Source organism: Salmo salar, chromosome 14, assembly GCF_965601325.2.
Source record: "Salmo salar chromosome 14, fSalSal1, whole genome shotgun sequence".
Taxonomy (NCBI): domain Eukaryota; kingdom Metazoa; phylum Chordata; class Actinopteri; order Salmoniformes; family Salmonidae; genus Salmo; species Salmo salar.
Genome location: NC_138304.1, coordinates 25,303,478 through 25,320,621, shown reverse-complemented (window position 1 = coordinate 25,320,621; position 17,144 = coordinate 25,303,478). Strand labels below are relative to the sequence as shown.

Genomic DNA, 17,144 nt, shown 5'->3' with positions numbered 1-17,144 from the left:
GACCCTTTGCTGCAGCCACCACAGAGAACCCCATCATCATCAAAACAAACTATACGTGTGAGTTACTGAGAAGACATTCTTTGTAAAAATAGGCCAAGAGATAAGAAGAGTATTGAATTATTTAAAAAACTATTGGTGTGATTGAAATTATTGTTAGATTGTTGTGTTTATTTATAAAGTATGTGAAATGAAGTTGAGACAAAAAAGGACATCTGAAACAAGAACTGCACTTTTTAACAGCAAAATTGACAATTGGAATATTTTATTAATATGTAGAAAATGTATTAAAAAAGGAACTATACAGTACATGTTTTAAGTTAAACTAGAACTAATCTCATCGGTAATATCCAGGATTATCCAACACAATCCAGATACTCATCAAAATAACTTTTCCACAGTCCCAACCTTCCTTCACATTCTTCATGGCAAATAATACAGATAGCATAGAACTGGGATCTTAATCCAAACAGGTAAAGTACACATTTCAACAATCCTTGTGGCTATTTCTCAGCTAAATAGTAATGTTGCATCAACTGACAAATTAATTACATAGCTGTGTCTAGTAGTCATAAATACAATGAAATAAATAAAGGACAGGAAATTATTCCACTCATTAACTATGCCTGATTAAATCACACAACAAAGGAACAGATTGTGGGTTTGAGTTGTGATCCAGTGTGAGTTGTTTCTCCAGTGCATTGTGAACCTGTGATTGGTAAAGTAATGGGGGGAAGACTGACAATTCTGAAACACTAGATGATCTTTTTCCATCTGCTATGCAAATGATTAATAGAGTGAAGTCTGTTCTCAACATTGTTGGATAAATGCAGTCTTTTGATTACACTCCCTTCCTCACACAGAAAATTCTTCAAATCTTCTCTCAGATGTAAATACAAAGATCTGCATGCTGTGCACCAGATAAAACAGAGAGATACTTTATAGTATCTCATCTGTTCAAATAGAAGAGCAGACCACATGTTAACTTGGCCCTCTGGTTATGGCGTTCGAAAACAGGCTGTGTCCCAAATGGCACCCTATTTCCTATTTAGTAAAATACTTTTGACCAGGACCATAGGGCTCTGCACAACTGAGCTACTTTTGACCAGGGCCATAGGGCTCTGGACAAAAGTAGTGCACAAAATAGGGAATAGGGTGCCATATGGGATGCAGCCCAAATTCACCTATTGATCTGATCCTCCTACCACAGCTCCTGGTGGAGCAACAGCAACAACATTCCCTTGGAAAGCATACTAAGAGGGTAACAGCAATATTAGTCTTACAGCATATCAATAGGTTAAATGTGTAATTCTGATTTCTTAAAATAATGTAGGCTATTTCATGTTGGATCATTTACTTATCTATTATGAGTGGCATGTGACATATCCATGTCGAAGCACTTATTATCCTAGGCCAATGTAATCATCTTAAAGTGATGGGATAATTCACCCACAATCTGCATGATTTTTGTACAGCCATGCAATTGTCCCTTAGTTAATTTACATATGGACTGTGATGAACTGTGATTAAAGCATTAGAGTATATTCTGCGAGGTTGATTATGTGTTGAACTGCAGTCCTATTATGTCAAAATCGGTTTCTACTCATGAGGCATCAGAACCATAGAAATAGAATCACAGTGGTCTGTGTTACTCCCATTCTAGTTATTCCATTCTATAATCAGAACTATACATTCACCCTCTTTCAAGTGATGGCATGTAAGCAATAGTAGCAACGATAGTGGCAGGTATAAGGGGCCAGACTGTTTCCCCCAAAACGTAAGTGGTAATCACATTATTCAACATATTATTCTGCTTCTGCAATGTCTGGTGGAGGTCTGACGACGCCTAGGAGAGGTATACTTGATCTACATTTCTCGGTTTTCACAGCTTATGGAGTTAGTAACAGCATCGCATATACTATTCCTGTCACATATGTGCAATGTAGTCCTGAAGTGCAAAGGCACAAAACATTACTTTATATTCAGCATATTGAGATTCTATTATCTTTCTTACTGACAATACATTTTCTTCTGTGAAGAGTTTATCTCGCTTTTATTACCCTCCTCAGTATTCCTCGATCTGTTTATATTCTTTTAGCACTCAGCATTTTCGCAGCCATCATTGATTACATGCATTTGTATTTGAGGTTCCCTCAATAGCTAGATGTCCTATTACATCACAAGCCAATGGATAACAGTGGCTTAATGCTCTAATACCTTTCATTCAAAATTCAAGCAGAATTTTGTAGATATTCTCTCTTTTGCTCCTCTGAAACAACATCAAAACAGGTAAGGGGATTTAGTCACTCCAATTGAAACATAACTTTACCAGCTCAGACTTGAATTCTTGGCAGAGATTCTGGGGGTTGAAATACTGACAAGCGTAACAGGGGTGTGAAGGAAAAGGCTATGACTTACAGAAAGGAATCATAACATAAATAAGAACTACAGTATACACGTCCTGAAGTTTGGAATAGGCCTTCTGGATAATCTTGTCAGAACACCTCACCTAACCAAATGTTTTGTGGACAATAACGCTGTATAATTCTGATTGATTGACAATTATAAATTCTGAAAGACAGCGTGACTTTTTTTGGGAGGAGTCAATAAGCATTCGGGTTAGAATTTGGGCACACCAGGATTTGCCAAAAGAGACACCTCTTTTGTTCCATACAGTACATTCCATCTGTTATCTACAGAGCTTCATCACTCTCATTCCTTGTACAAAATGCACTGAGACATACAGTAGTTAGTCTACATAGTTAATAAATAAGTACACACCCTATTCTAGTAAAAACTAAACAATGTCTTGCTCAGGGAGTTCAGATGCATTGCATTAACAGCTCTGAAACAGTTACTTGACGAGTGGAATTCTGAGGAGAAATTCAACACTTAAATACAATAATATTCTCATTACACATTTGTTATTACCATGGAGGTGTTGCTCATACTGTTAGTATGCAGTAGGCTCCTCCCTTCTCAAAACAAGTCTGTCTTAACAACTATGATTAGAACAATAGGGGAAGTAGTATCAGCGTTTCATAAAGCTCCTGATTCCTATACCGATATATTAGTACCAGCAGTCTACAGGATGGACAATCACCAATGTTTTAAGTCATCAAGTCTAAAGGACAGTGAATAACCAAAAACATATACAGTTATTATGTTACAAACACACTGTGTGGTTGGTAGAGTTTGTAGAGATTGGGTGAGAGAAAATAAAGTTAATTGGTCAATAAAAACCACAAAAAACGGAGAACAATAGTAAATGAAATGGTTTGATGAAAATGATAAGTAGAAATGCAGTGTATTCATCCATCAAATGTACATTGAGGACAAGAGGGGTTCGCTATAGCAGGCCAAATGTTACTTGCTCTGGTGGCGTAACACAGTTAGACAGTAAATACGGGTGAGACAGGAAGAATGAACTGTATATAGGACGACTATTGAACACCATAACATAATAAATGTGTATAAATGAGCTTACCAGTTTCAAATAATACTGACAAAGAACAAGTGCTCAGAATGTAACCATGACAATTGTTTCTGAGATTAAAACCAAGTATCCCCCCAAAAAATCTGCTGAAGTGAGGATGTGGTTACAAAGAAAGGGAGCTCTGTTGACAGTTTCTCTTCAGCAAATCTTTGGTTTCATGTCTGAACAATTATTAGCACCATCACTGCAAGTAACATAATGGGGAAACATTTGAGAGTGCTAATTCATATACAGTATCTTTATACCACTTTATATTTGTTTGTGGAGTTGGAATTTCCTCAAGGAGAATACCGTATGTGAATATTGGTCAATAATGTTATATATTTCAGTTATGCAGGGCAGTATAAAGACCAGTATTGAATGACAGTGGTCATACTATGTATAACCTCAGTGCAAATAACTTGCTCACTGTTATTTTCTTAATAAATGGGCACTGGAGAATAAGCTTGTACATTTCAAGTTGAGCACAATCATTGTTTGGTGCTCAATGTTTCTTCCATTCCAATCAGGGTGTGGATTTTGGATTTTATTTTACATTCAAAAGTAAATTGGCCACATGGACATAAATATATAAATAACTGATGTTGAATCCACTATTACAGGCTGGTACAGTATGTCACTTGGTGATGGCTAATACTGATTAGCTCATTATGAGTGACAATGGTTTGTCTATGTCCAATGAATTGCTCCATGCAGGCATTTGTCTATAAAACCCATAGAGGGTTGCTATTTCAATAAAAATCGCAATAACAAGGTATCAAATCATATCATGTAATAAATGGACTTTTACCATATCAGTTATAAAAATAGAGATATCTTACATGTTTAAGGGCATATAGAATTTGGTTAAAATTACTATTTTTAAACGGGAGAAATAATCCTAGCTCTCATGTACTCGTATTTTATAGATAGAGAGAAGTTCATGAACTTTACTCTGAGCTCACCAGGACAGGGCAACTGGCTAAACACAAAAACCCAGTGGTTTACATCTCTTCCTATATTAGCAAATAGATACAGTAGCCTCAAAATTCAGATTGACTCACACTATGTTTCACTCATTTCACTAGTGGAGTGAAACAAACACGAAACAGAACTGAATTCAGTCTGGTTTTCCGGGCTAGCAAACATAACCATTGTCATTCAATTGTTCTAATAAATGACATAGCTCATCCTTTTGTCTTTCAGCCTTACGTAAAAGTGGGAACAGCTAGCTGGATTGGGGGTAAGAGTGTACAGGGGTAAAGGGTTTACTCTGGAGGAGTGGACCTCCTTCGCTTGCCACTGATGCTGCGGTAGTTAAATGGCCTCATCTTCATCTCCACAAATGGGATAGAGAACTCATGACCCTTCCAGTTATGCCAGTTGATACCCTGTAAGATCAAGAGAGGACATTGGTTAGAAACCTACACTGACATATTAGTTATGTAACTTCGATTACATATTGCTTATGTGCCAAGTGAGATAGGTTTAGATATTGTTCTGAAATGGTCAGTTCACTTCTAATTTGAATGTAACATCCTCAGCTTTCTCCTTATTATCAGAGCAACCTTTTTCCTTACAATGGTATTTCCTATAGTATTGAAATGTTCAGCAACATTTTGGACATTGGAACAAAGTTTCATTATATTTGGTGGTTTGAACTCACTGTGGTCATTGTAGCTCAGCATTCAATTAGTGGATAAAAGTATGCAGACAGTCTTATCTTACCTACAGTACAATGTAGCTAGTTCCTCTTATGTCTTTCTGGTTTCATTTCATGTCATCATAAGGTTGAGGAGATTGGGAAACTGCTGAATTTGTGTGATGTTGCAAGCCTTTTGTAGTAGCCTCACCAAAAGCTCTTTACAAGATTTGTACTTTTTAACAAAATCACACTGGTGAAAAAGCAGCAGGAGCTTTAAAGTATAATACAAAGGAGCTGGCCTTACTGCCTTCACTTTCTTTATGTCATTAATTGAAATGACAGGGACTGTGGTCTTTAATGTCAGTCGTCACCGCTCAGTCACAGTATGGAGAACAGGGACACTCACCTGACTGTGTCTCGACTCGCCATATTTTCCATTCAGGTTGGCCCGATGGCAGTTTTTGTACCACCAGGCTCCTTTGTAGGACAGAGCACAGTTGGTCACAGCAATGTCATTGTCTCTGTCCTTGGTGGAGAAGGGACGGCCTTGGTGATAGATCAGTGCGTCCCCTGTGACAGGGAATGGAAATAAATTAAATAGAAGGAAGCAGCACAAGACATGTGCACACTGACAGTCTGAACTGAATAATACTGCAGGGCTAGAGCCAAGCGGTGGGTGGATGGGATTAAATAAGTACTTTTGCTTCAAGACACCATAAGAGAGATGGAAGAGAATGGCTTTTATGGTTTTCTAAAGAAATGTATTTTCATCGTCAATTGCACACAAGGTCCAACCAATACTTGACTTCCTCTTTTAACCCAACCCCTCTAAATTGGAGAGGTTTGGGGGGCTGCCACATTGGGCGCCAAGGGGGGGGGGGGGGTGTTGTTGTGGGGGGGACGGGGATGGGTTAACTGCCTCGATCAAGAGCAGAATGACAGATTCTTCACCTTGTCGGTTCGGGATTTGAGCTTACAACCTTTAACTGCTAGGCTATCGGGTACAGTATTACGCATCTCTTCAATGTTAAAAGTAATATACTGTACATTTAATAGGGATACCTAGTCAGTTGTACTGAATGCATTCAACTGAAATGTGTCTTCCGCATTTAACCCAAACCCTCTGAATCAGAAGGGTGCGGGGGACATCCACATCTTCAGTGCCCAGGGAACAGTGGGTTAAACTGCCTTGCTCAGGGGGAGAACAACAGATGTGTACCTTGTCAGCTCAGGGATTCGATCCAGCAACCTTTCAGTTACTGGCACAACGCTCTAATCACTAGGCTACCTGCCGATCAGTTGCTTGATCTTAAATCAGTGCCACGTAGAGAAGAGTGTAAATAAATGCTCACCAGCTGTGCCATTATACTCTCCTATCCTGAGTTTGTATAAATTCCTGGCATCTCCGATGGCGAACTTGTCATAGTTGGCATAGACAGACTCCTGGCCATCCTTCATGTCGATCCGGAGCTCGTAGCGTCCTTGAGCTGCAAGCTTCTGTATGTTATCCAAACCTGAAGAAGAAAAAGAGATAACCAATGGCAGTTCAAATTATAAACTGCGTGGTTCGAGCCCTGAATGCCGATATGCTGACAGCCGTGGTATATCAGACCGTATACCACGGGTATGACAAAACATTTCTTTTTACTGCTCTAATTACATTGGTAACCAGTTTATAATAGCAATAAGTCACCTCAGGGGTTTGTGATATATGGCCAATATACCACAGCTAAGCGCTGTGTCCAGGCACTTCACATTGCGTCGTGCTTAAGAACAGCCCTTAGCCGTGGTATATTGGCCATATACCACACCTCCTTGGGCCTTATTGCTTAATTAACTCACTCAAGTCTGATATTAACTTCTACCTGAACCTTGACATGGTAAGAACCGATGCACACAGGAAATGACATAGAGATAAGAGGAGGCGGACAGTGAAGTGAAATTTGTCCATATCTTCCAGTCAACAGTCTTTGGTCCATTTGGCCTTGCTGCCGCTGCTGCTGCCAGCCCAGAGCCCAGCCAGGCTGTGATAAGGACCAGGGAGATTAGACCTTGCTTTCCCAGGATAACAAATCTCCTCACTTGGCAGGGATGTTTCAAGTTTAACCTCAAGCTAGAAATCATATGATGTTGTAGATGCCTCATGATAGCAGATAGCAGTTTTTTTTACCCCATGAAAAACTTGAAGCCTCTGATGATAAGCATTGGGCTGAACGAGGGAGAAACTGGGCTCGGGCTCCGACATGTCAGCAAAAGATACAATCGGCATTACAAACAAAAGAAATCCCTGGTGACAGGGGAAAGGCAATTGGTGTCATAAGATTTGTTAAACATTGAGTGAAGTCCAATTTGCCATTGCATAATGCAGGATCATCTGCTATTAACCTGATAGCAAAGCTTTTGCGTCAGCTTGATTAGAAATAGCCAGCAGGATTAAAAATGCATTTGGAGGCTGTATTCTGTTCTCACTATATCTCATAAATTAACATCTCTTATCATTTTAGTACCCAGCTTACTCCTACACTTCCACAGAAATTAAGGGGCAAATTAAAAAGAGCGATAATGATCGCATATTGCACAACTGCGTCAGTTTCTTTATAATACGTCTTCAAATTGACAATATATTTGGCCTGGGTCGGGTTAGTGAGTCAGACTAATGGATATCACCGCAGCTGAAATGAAAATGTTCTGTTTTCAACTACTGATAGTAGCATCTGTTAATTCCTGTTTCTTCACTGTGAGGCAACCTTAATGTGAAGTGTTTCCCTGCAGAAAGAGCTATTCTGTCCGTAGCAGGATAGTTAAACCAAATGTCATTTTGTCTCCCAGGTCTAACACACAGTCTGTGCGGCACGATGTCGGATAAAAAAAAGATCAGGTGTGCTTACATCATCTGAAGCCCACTATGATGTCCTCTGAGAGCACCACTATTCTCCTCTTGAGGTCATATCTATACCATATTAGTGTCAGTCACAGGAATGGTACAGTACATGGCTACAATGCTCCTGTCATGGCAGGAGGTGTTTTTGCAGTGTGGACAGACAGTTATCTATTAGTATGAGACTGGGCAAGGAGGAGCATTGGGTGTGCTTGCCAGAGCCAGAGGTGACCTCCTACTGTGTAGTTAATGACAGACAGGGGATATGGGATGGGCCTGGCAGTGTAGACTGGAGATGCATCCTAAATGGCACCCTATTTCCTATACTGTATACTGCAACACTTTGGTCAAAAATAGTGCACTATATAGGGAATAGGGAGCCATTTGGAATGCAACCTGGCTCAGCCAGAGCTGACGTCTACCGTCCCCAGCAGGAGTGAGCACAGCACTGAGTCAGCAGGAATGAAACAGGTCTTAAGGAATATCTACTGGGTGATAAGTGCTTTTAGCTTTTACCAATCAGGAATGAGTCAGGATTCATACTGGTTTCCCAGCACATTGGATCTGTGTCATTAGTAGATGATATACTGAAGTACAGCTTGGTTAGGAACGTAGTGGCAATTGGTGACATAGAAAGAGGCATGACAAAGACTGGGGACTAATGTTCTGCAGGGTCATCGATTTTCTGCAATGTTCTAAAGCAGGGGTGTCAAACACATTCCATGGAGGGCCTAGTGTTTGAAGGTTTTTGGTGTTTCCTTTCAATTAAGACCTAGACAACCAGGTTAAGACCTAGATAACCAGGTTAAGACCTAGACAACCAGGTTAAGACCTAGACAACCAGGTTAAGACCTTGACAACCAGGTTAAGACCTTGACAACCAGGTTAAGACCTAGACAACCAGGTTAAGACCTTGACAACCAGGTTAAGACCTAGACAACCAGGTTAAGACCTAGACAACCAGGTGAGGGGAGGTCTTTACTAATTAGTGACCTTAATTCATCAGTCCAGTACAAGGGAGGAGCGAAAACCCACAGACACTCGGCCCTCCGCGAAATGAGTTTGACACGTGTTCTAATGGTTAAATTCATTAACAATCATTTTTTTGGTTATGAAAGTGTACTCTACTGTGATTCAATTTTTCTAATAAAAGTACAAAAACTAGTTCTCAAGGTTGGGATCTCTGCTATGAAATATTGATGTTGACGTCATCTTTTAGCCATTTACAAAAACAACAACATGAAAACTAGCCCATGAAGAAACATTGTTCATTTCTAGCTTTTCTAATCAATATAATTATGGATGTTATAATGAATTTAATTATGGATGTTATAATGAATATCATTATGGATGTTATAATGAATATAATTATGGATGTTATAATGAATATAATTATGGATGTTATAATGAATATAATTATGGATGTTATAATGAATATCATTATGGATGTTATAATGAATTTAATTATGGATGTTATAATGAATATAATTATGGATGTTATAATGAATATCATTATGGATGTTATAATGAATATAATTATGGATGTTATAATGAATATCATTATGGATGTTATAATGAATATCATTATGGATGTTATAATGAATATAATTATGGATGCTATAATGAATTTTGCTGAAATATTCCAGAGTGCATCAAAGGAGAGCGCCCTTTTGTTTTGTATCAAAATCAAAGCATTTATGAAAAACAATTACCATGTAATCTCAGAGAGAAATGAGAGCTGAATACATCCATTAATAAATCACAGAGCTAGTATTTGTGAAGTGAAGTAATGAAAGAAAGAGAGGAGAGAGAGAGACTAGAAACAACAGACTAGGAACAACAGACTAGAAACAAATGTGTAAATTAAGTCAACTCTTAATCCTGCTGTGGGCGATAAGCAGAAGCAGAGACTGCAACACAAACACAAAGGCCCCCTATTCCTATATTAAATAGTGTACAAAACTACACACTCTACCCCAAGAGTGGGGGGTATCTCTCTAGAGCGCTAAGTAGCCCCGAGAGATACCTCCTAATAAGTTGAAATGAGCTGTTGAGAAAATTTACCGAGCCAGAATTCATCCTCTAGGTTCCCAAAGCCGACCCTGTAGTCACTCCACTTCCTGGAGAAGTCGGTAAGGCCATTCTGACGACGTTGGAACACCTGGAACACAGACCAGATACAGAGTGAAGACCAGGTGGCAACACTTTGATTCCACCTACAGTTGTGGCAAAAAGTTTTGAGAATGACCCAAATATTAATTTCCACAAAGTTTGCTGCTTCAGTGTCTTTAGATATTTTTGTCAGATGTTACTATGGAATACTGAAGTACACTGCTCAAAGAAATAAAGGGAACACTTAAACAACACAATGTAACTCCAAGTCAATCACACTTCTGTGAAATCATACTGTCCACTTAGGAAGCAACACTGATTGACAATACATTTCACATGCTGTTGTGCAAATGGAATAGACAACAGGTGGAAATTATAGGCAATTAGCAAGACACCCCCAATAAAGGAGTGGTGCTGCAGGTGGTGACCATAGACCACTTCTCAGTTCCTATGCTTCCTGGCTGATCTTTTGGTCACTTTTGAATGCTGGCGGTGCTTTCACTCTAGTGGTAGCATGAGACGGAGTCTACAACCCACACAAGTGGCTCAGGTAGTGCAGCTCATCCAGGATGGCACATCAATGCGAGCTGTGGCAAGAAGGTTTGCTGTGTCTGTCAGCGTAGTGTCCAGAGCATGGAGGCGCTACCAGGAGACAGGCCAGTACATCAGGAGACGTGGAGGAGGCCGTAGGAGGGTAACAACCCAGCAGCAGGACCGCTACCTCCGCCTTTGTGCAAGGAGGAAAAGGAGGAGCACTGCCAGAGCCCTGCAAAATGACCTCCAGCAGGCCACAAATGTGCATGTGTCTGCTCAAACGGTCAGCTTACAACCCAACACCGTGCAGGACGTTTGACATTTGCCAGAGAACACCAAGATTGGCAAATTCGCCACTGGCGCCCTGTGCTCTTCACAGATGAAAGCAGGTTCACACTGAGCACATGTGACAGACGTGACAGAGTCTGGAGACGCCGTGGAGAACGTTCTGCTGCCTGCAACATCCTCCAGCATGACCGGTTTGGCGGTGGGTCAGTCATGGTGTGGGGTGGCATTTCTTTGGGGGGCCGCACAGCCCTCCATGTGCTCGCCAGAGGTAGCCTGACTGCCATTAGGTACCGAGATGAGATCCTCAGACCCCTTGTGAGACCATATGCTGGTGCGGTTGGCCCTGGGTTCCTCCTAATGCAAGACAATGCTAGACCTCATGTGGCTGGAGTGTGTCAGCAGTTCCTGCAAGAGGAAGGCATTGATGCTATGGACTGGCCCGCCTGTTCCAATTGAGCACATCTGGGACATCATGTCTCGCTCCATCCACCAACGCCACGTTGCACCACAGACTGTCCAGGAGTTGGCGGATGCTTTAGTCCAGGTCTGGGAGGAGATCCCTCAGGAGACTATCCGCCACCTCATCAGGAGCATGCCCAGGTGTTGTAGGGAGGTCATACAGGCACGTGGAGGCCACACACACTACTGAGCCTCATTTTGACTTGTTTTAAGGACATTACATCAAAGTTGGATCAGCCTGTAGTGTGGTTTTCCACTTTAATTTTGAGTGTGACTCCAAATCCAGACCTCCATGGGTTGATAAATTGGATTTCCATTAATTATTTTTGTGTGATTTTGTTGTCAGCACATTCAACTATGTAAAGAAAAAAGTATTTAATAAGATTATTTCATTCATTCAGATCTAGGATGTGTTATTTTAGTGTTCCCTTTATTTTTTTGAGCAGTGTATAATTACAATCATTTCATACGTGTCAAAGACTGTTATTGACAATTACATGAAGTTGATGCAAAGAGTCAATATTTGCAGTGTTGACCTTACTTTTTCAAGACCTCTGCAATCCACCCTGGCATGCTGTCAATTAACTTCCGGGCTACATCCTGACTGATGGCAGCCCATTCTTGCATAATCAATGCTTGGAGTTTGTCAGAATTTGTGGGTTTTTGATTATCCCCCCGTCTCTTGAGGATTGACCACAAGTTGTCAATGGGATTAAGGTCTGGGGAGTTTCCTGGCCATGGACCCAAAATATCGATGTTCCCCGAGCCACTTATTTATCACTTCTGCATTATGGCAAGGTGCTCCATCATGCTGGAAAAGGCATTGTTCGTCACCAAACTGTTCCTGGATGTTTGGGAGAAGTTGCTCTCGGAGGATGTGTTGGTACCGTTCTTTATTCATGTGTTCTTAGGCAAAAGCAACCCCACACATGAATGGTCTCAGGATGCTTTACTGTTGGCATGACACAGGACTGATGGTAGCGCTCACCTTGTCTTCTCCGGACAAGCTTTTTTCTGGATGCCCCGAACAATCGGAAAGGGGATTCATCAGAGAAAATGACTTCACCCCAGTCCTCAGCAGTCCAATCCCTGTACCTTTTGCAGAATATCAGTCTGTCCCTGATGTTTTTCCTGGAGAGAAGTGGCTTTTTTGCTGCCCTTCTTGACACCAGGCCATCCTCCAAAAGTCTTCGCCTCACTGTGCGTGCAGATGCACTCACACCTGCCTGCTGCCATTCCTGAGCAAGCTCTGTACTGGTGGTGACCCGATCCCGCAGCTGAATCAACTTTAGGAGACGGTCCTGGCGTTTGCTGGACTTTGGCGCTTGAACCACTCTCCTTGAAGTTCTTGATGATCCGATAAATGGTTGATTTAGGTGCAATCTTACTGGCAGCAATATCCTTGCCTGTGAAGCCCTTTTTGTGCAAAGCAATGATGACAGCACGTGTTTCCTTGCAGGTAACCATGATTGACTGGGGAAGAACAATGATTCCAAGCACCACCCTCCTTTTGAAGCTTCCAGTCTGTTATTCGAACTCAATCAGCATGACAGAGTGATCTCCAGCCTTGTCCTCGTCAACACTCACACCTGTGTTAATGAGACAATCACTGACATGATGTCAGCTGGTCCTTTTGTGGCAGGGCTGAAATGCAGTGGAAATGTTTTTTTGGGATTCAGTTCATTTGCATGGCAAAGATGGACTTTGCAATTAATTGCAATTCATCTGATCACTCTTCATAACATTCTGGAGCATATGCAAATTGCCATCATACAAACTGAGGCAGCAGACTTTGTGAAAATTAATATTTGTGTCATTCCCAATCCTTTTGGCCACAACTGTACATATTGACAAAGTACATGTCCCAAATGGCACCCTATGCACTATAATGTTGGGTGTTGTTGGGGTTTTGTCTGCAAGGTATATATCTCTTGCTATGAGACACTTACGATCCAGCCTCCTTCGTCTGTGGTCATATCACAGTAGACCTGCACTCCCTGATTGGCGTCTCTGTTGATGTAGATGGTGTAGACGCCGCTCAGGGACTCCCCGTTCAGCAGATGCTGGGCACAGTTCTGAGGGGTGGCAAACAGACGGTTTCCTGGAGTGGAGAAGAACAGAACACATGACATCCACTCAACATAATGGAGAATGACGAGGACTGGGCCCTCATCTGATATAGGGTCTGTTTTTCAGATCATAATTATTAAGATTATATGGCCAGGGGGATCTGATTCTAGATCAGCTATCATACTCTGAGATGCTTATTGAATATGGGCCTGAAATCTGGATAGAGTGTGGAGTGGGGATGAATGGATGAATGGGATGAATGGTACATGTTTGTGTGTGTGTGTGTGTGTGTGTGTGTGTGTGTGTGTGTGTGTGTGTGTGTGTGTGTGTGTGTGTGTGTGTGTGTGTGTGTGTGTGTGTGTGCGCTTGAGAGCATGTGTGTGCGCTTGTGTGTGTGCGTGCATGTGTGTTTACCTGTTGTGAAGGCCGTAGAGATGATATCGCTGGTCTCTAATCCCCTGGCAGCCTGCAACCTCACAGTGTATTCTGTGGTCTCTGCCAGACCCTCCAGACGGATCCACGTGTCTTCTGCATCCAGGATCAGCTCCTGTAGCACCACACACACACACACACACACACACACACCACAGAGGGGAGAACACACAGATAAGGGAACGGTAACTGATCCTAGATCAGCACTCCTATTCTGAGGCGCTTTGTGAATGCAGGCCCTGATCTGATAATCCCTGTTGTTATGAATAGGAGTGTAAGCACAGCATATACCTAGGGTTTTTAAACATCATTTATGGGCCTGTGAGTGGATACGGTACAGCAAATAGCTTTAGCTAGATCCAATCCAAACAAGTGTACAACAGACAGTAACCCATAGGGGTGATACTATCTGACTCCTACCAACAAACAACAAAAGCACCCAGGCACATTTACAGACATAAAACATTTATGTCAGGCCCATATAAATGTGGAATTCATTTTTCAGTGTTGTTGGCCCTTGTACAACTCTGCCCTGTGTTTTTCTAAATGATAAGAGGGAGAACTAAAAAGGAGAAGAAAATGACCTTATCAGACACTGGTGCTATAAGGAGCTGCCAGGAAGAAGAAGAATGGCTATTTCAGTCTAAAACTCAAGACGGCTCAGTTCCCTTTCATTGTTTTTGACAAATCCACTTTTATCAAGCTTATCTTCTGTCGCAGAGTGGATGGCATACCATTTTTCTCAGAGATCTCTTTTTCTGGCAGATGAAATAAAAAATAGATTTCGGTGATGAGCTCTCTAGGAGCTGGCCGTGACAGCAGCGTTGAACTGCTGCATCTGATGAGGCTTTGAGCCATATGAAATATCTATGAAGAACTGAATGAAATATTCAGCCATTTTGGAAAGTTACACATTTTAAGACATGTGTGAATTATGCAGCTAAATCAGGATTGCAATGGACCTGACACTGTTTCACTGTAGTTTTTTTGTTAAGAGTAATATTTTATCTAATCTGGAAGGTCAACATATGATTCATAATCAAACTAACACAGATTACTGTGGTGAATATGAGGATTATATTAGCAGAGAGAACAGGTTGGGAAGAATTTATGGGGACTGAAATTAACCTAAGCAGAGTAAAACAACAGAGCTTGTTAATAAAACCAAATCCTCTGTGCATGACTGACACCCACTGGACAAACACAAGCACCAAAAACACACAAGGTCAATATAGTGTTAGTGCGTGTTCGTGAGTGTGCATGCATGTGTGTTGAAAGATATATAGAGTTGAAGTCGGAAGTTTACATTCACTTAGGTTGGAGTCATTAAAACTAGTTTTTCAACCACTCCACAAAATTCTTGTTAACAAACTATAGTTTTGGCAAGTCGGTTAGGATATCTACTTTGTGCATGACACAAGTAATTTTTCCGACAATTGTTTACAGACAGATTATTTCACTTATAATTCACTGTGTCACAATTCCAGGGGGTTAGAAGTTTACATACACTAAGTTGACTGTGCCTTCAAACAGCTTGGAAAATTCCAGAAAATGATGTCATGGCTTTAGAAGCTTCTGATAGGCTAATTGACATCATGAAATCATCACCTCCACAAGTCTGGTTCATCCTTGGGAGCAATTTCCAAACGCCTGAAGGTACCACGTTCATCTGTACAAACAATAGTACGCAAGTATAAACACCATGGGACCACGCAGCCGTCATACCGCTCAGGAAGGAGACGCGTTCTGTCTCCTAGAGATGAACCTACTTTGGTGCAAAAAGTGCAAATCAATCCCAGAACAACAGCAAAGGACCTTGTGAAGATGCTGGAGGAAGCAGGTACAAAAGTATCTATATCCACAGTAAAACGAGTCCTATATCGACATAACCCAGCAAGGAAGAAGCCACTACTCCAAAACCGCCATAAAAAAAGCCAGACTATGGTTTGCAACTGCATATGGGGACAAAGATAGTACTTTTTGGAGAAATGTCCTCTGGTCTGATGAAACAAAAATAGAACTGTTTGGCCATAATGACCATCGTTATGTTTGGAGGAAAAAGGGGGAGGCTTGCAAGCCGTTGTACACCATCCCAACTGTGAAGCACGGGGGTGGCAGCATCATGTTGTGGGGATGCTTTGCTGCAAGAGGGACTGGTGCACTTCACAAAATAGATGGCATCATGAGGCAGGAAAAGTATGTGAATATATTGAAGCAACATCTCAAGACATCAGTCAGGAAGTTAAAGCTTGGTTGCAAATGGGTCTTCCAAATGGACAATGACCCCAAGCATACTTCCAAAGTTGTGGCAAAATGGCTTAAGGACAACAAAGTCAAGGTATTGGAGTGGCCATCACAAGACCTGACCTCAATCCCATAGAAAATTTGTGGGCAGAACTGAAAAAGCATGTGCGAGCAAGGAGGCCTACAAACCTGACTCAGTTACACCAGCTCTGTCAGGAGGAATGGGCCATAATTCACCCAACCTATTGTGGGAAGCTTGTGGAAGGCTACCCAAAACGTTTGACCCAAGTTAAACAATTTAAATGCAATGCTACCAAATACTAACTGAGTGTATGTAAACTTCTGACCCACTGGGAATGTGATGAAAGAAATAAAAGCTGAAATAAATCATTCTCTCTACTATTATTCTGACATTTCACATTCTTAATATAAAGTGGTGATCCTAACTGACCTAAGACAGGGAATGGTTACTAGCATTAAATGTCAGGAATTGTGAAAAATGTATTTGGCTAAGGTGTATGTAAACTTCCGACTGTATATATATATATATAAAGTGCAGTAACTGCATATATATATATATTTTAAAAAAAAGATTAAAAGCTAGTTAAGATAAAGACCGTGAGAACAGTACAGTGTTGGGCTCTTCGTCCCAAATAGCATCCTATTCCCGATATAGTGCACTGTTTGACCAGGGCACATAGGTCTCTGGTCATATGTAGTGCACTATATAGGGAATAGGATGCTATTTGGGACGCATTCTTGGGCTCTGCCTGAATGATGTAATTAGTTGAGAGAGATATCTGCTGTAGAATATCAGGGGAAATTGTTCCTGGTGAGTCATTAATAGGCATATTGCAACGGAATAACCTTCCTAATCTATTTTATTAATATTACTCAGCTACATCAAAGAATGTAATTAAAATGAAAACGTTTCCAGGAGTCAAATTAAAAGATCTAAACGGCTCTATTGCCGAGTAGAGCTGTGCAATGGGTCTGTACTAAGCGGTCAT

The 17,144-nt window shown here is 41.1% G+C and overlaps 1 protein-coding gene across 3 annotated transcripts in view; it reads right to left on the bottom strand.

The window, feature by feature from the left end:
* Positions 1 to 227: 227 nt before the first annotated feature.
* Positions 228 to 17,144, bottom strand: part of LOC106569075 (tenascin-R) — a 127,519-nt gene continuing 110,602 nt past the window's right edge. For all 3 annotated transcript variants that reach the window (XM_045694089.2, XM_045694091.2, XM_045694090.2), the window contains 6 exons: positions 13,873 to 14,005; positions 13,338 to 13,489; positions 10,060 to 10,156; positions 6,470 to 6,631; positions 5,524 to 5,687; positions 228 to 4,863 (listed from right to left, as the gene is read on the bottom strand). In XM_045694089.2, coding sequence (XP_045550045.2) covers positions 4,741 to 4,863; positions 5,524 to 5,687; positions 6,470 to 6,631; positions 10,060 to 10,156; positions 13,338 to 13,489; positions 13,873 to 14,005 — 831 coding nt within the window. In that variant the 3' untranslated portion in view covers positions 228 to 4,740. The remainder of the gene's footprint in view (positions 4,864 to 5,523; positions 5,688 to 6,469; positions 6,632 to 10,059; positions 10,157 to 13,337; positions 13,490 to 13,872; positions 14,006 to 17,144) is intronic.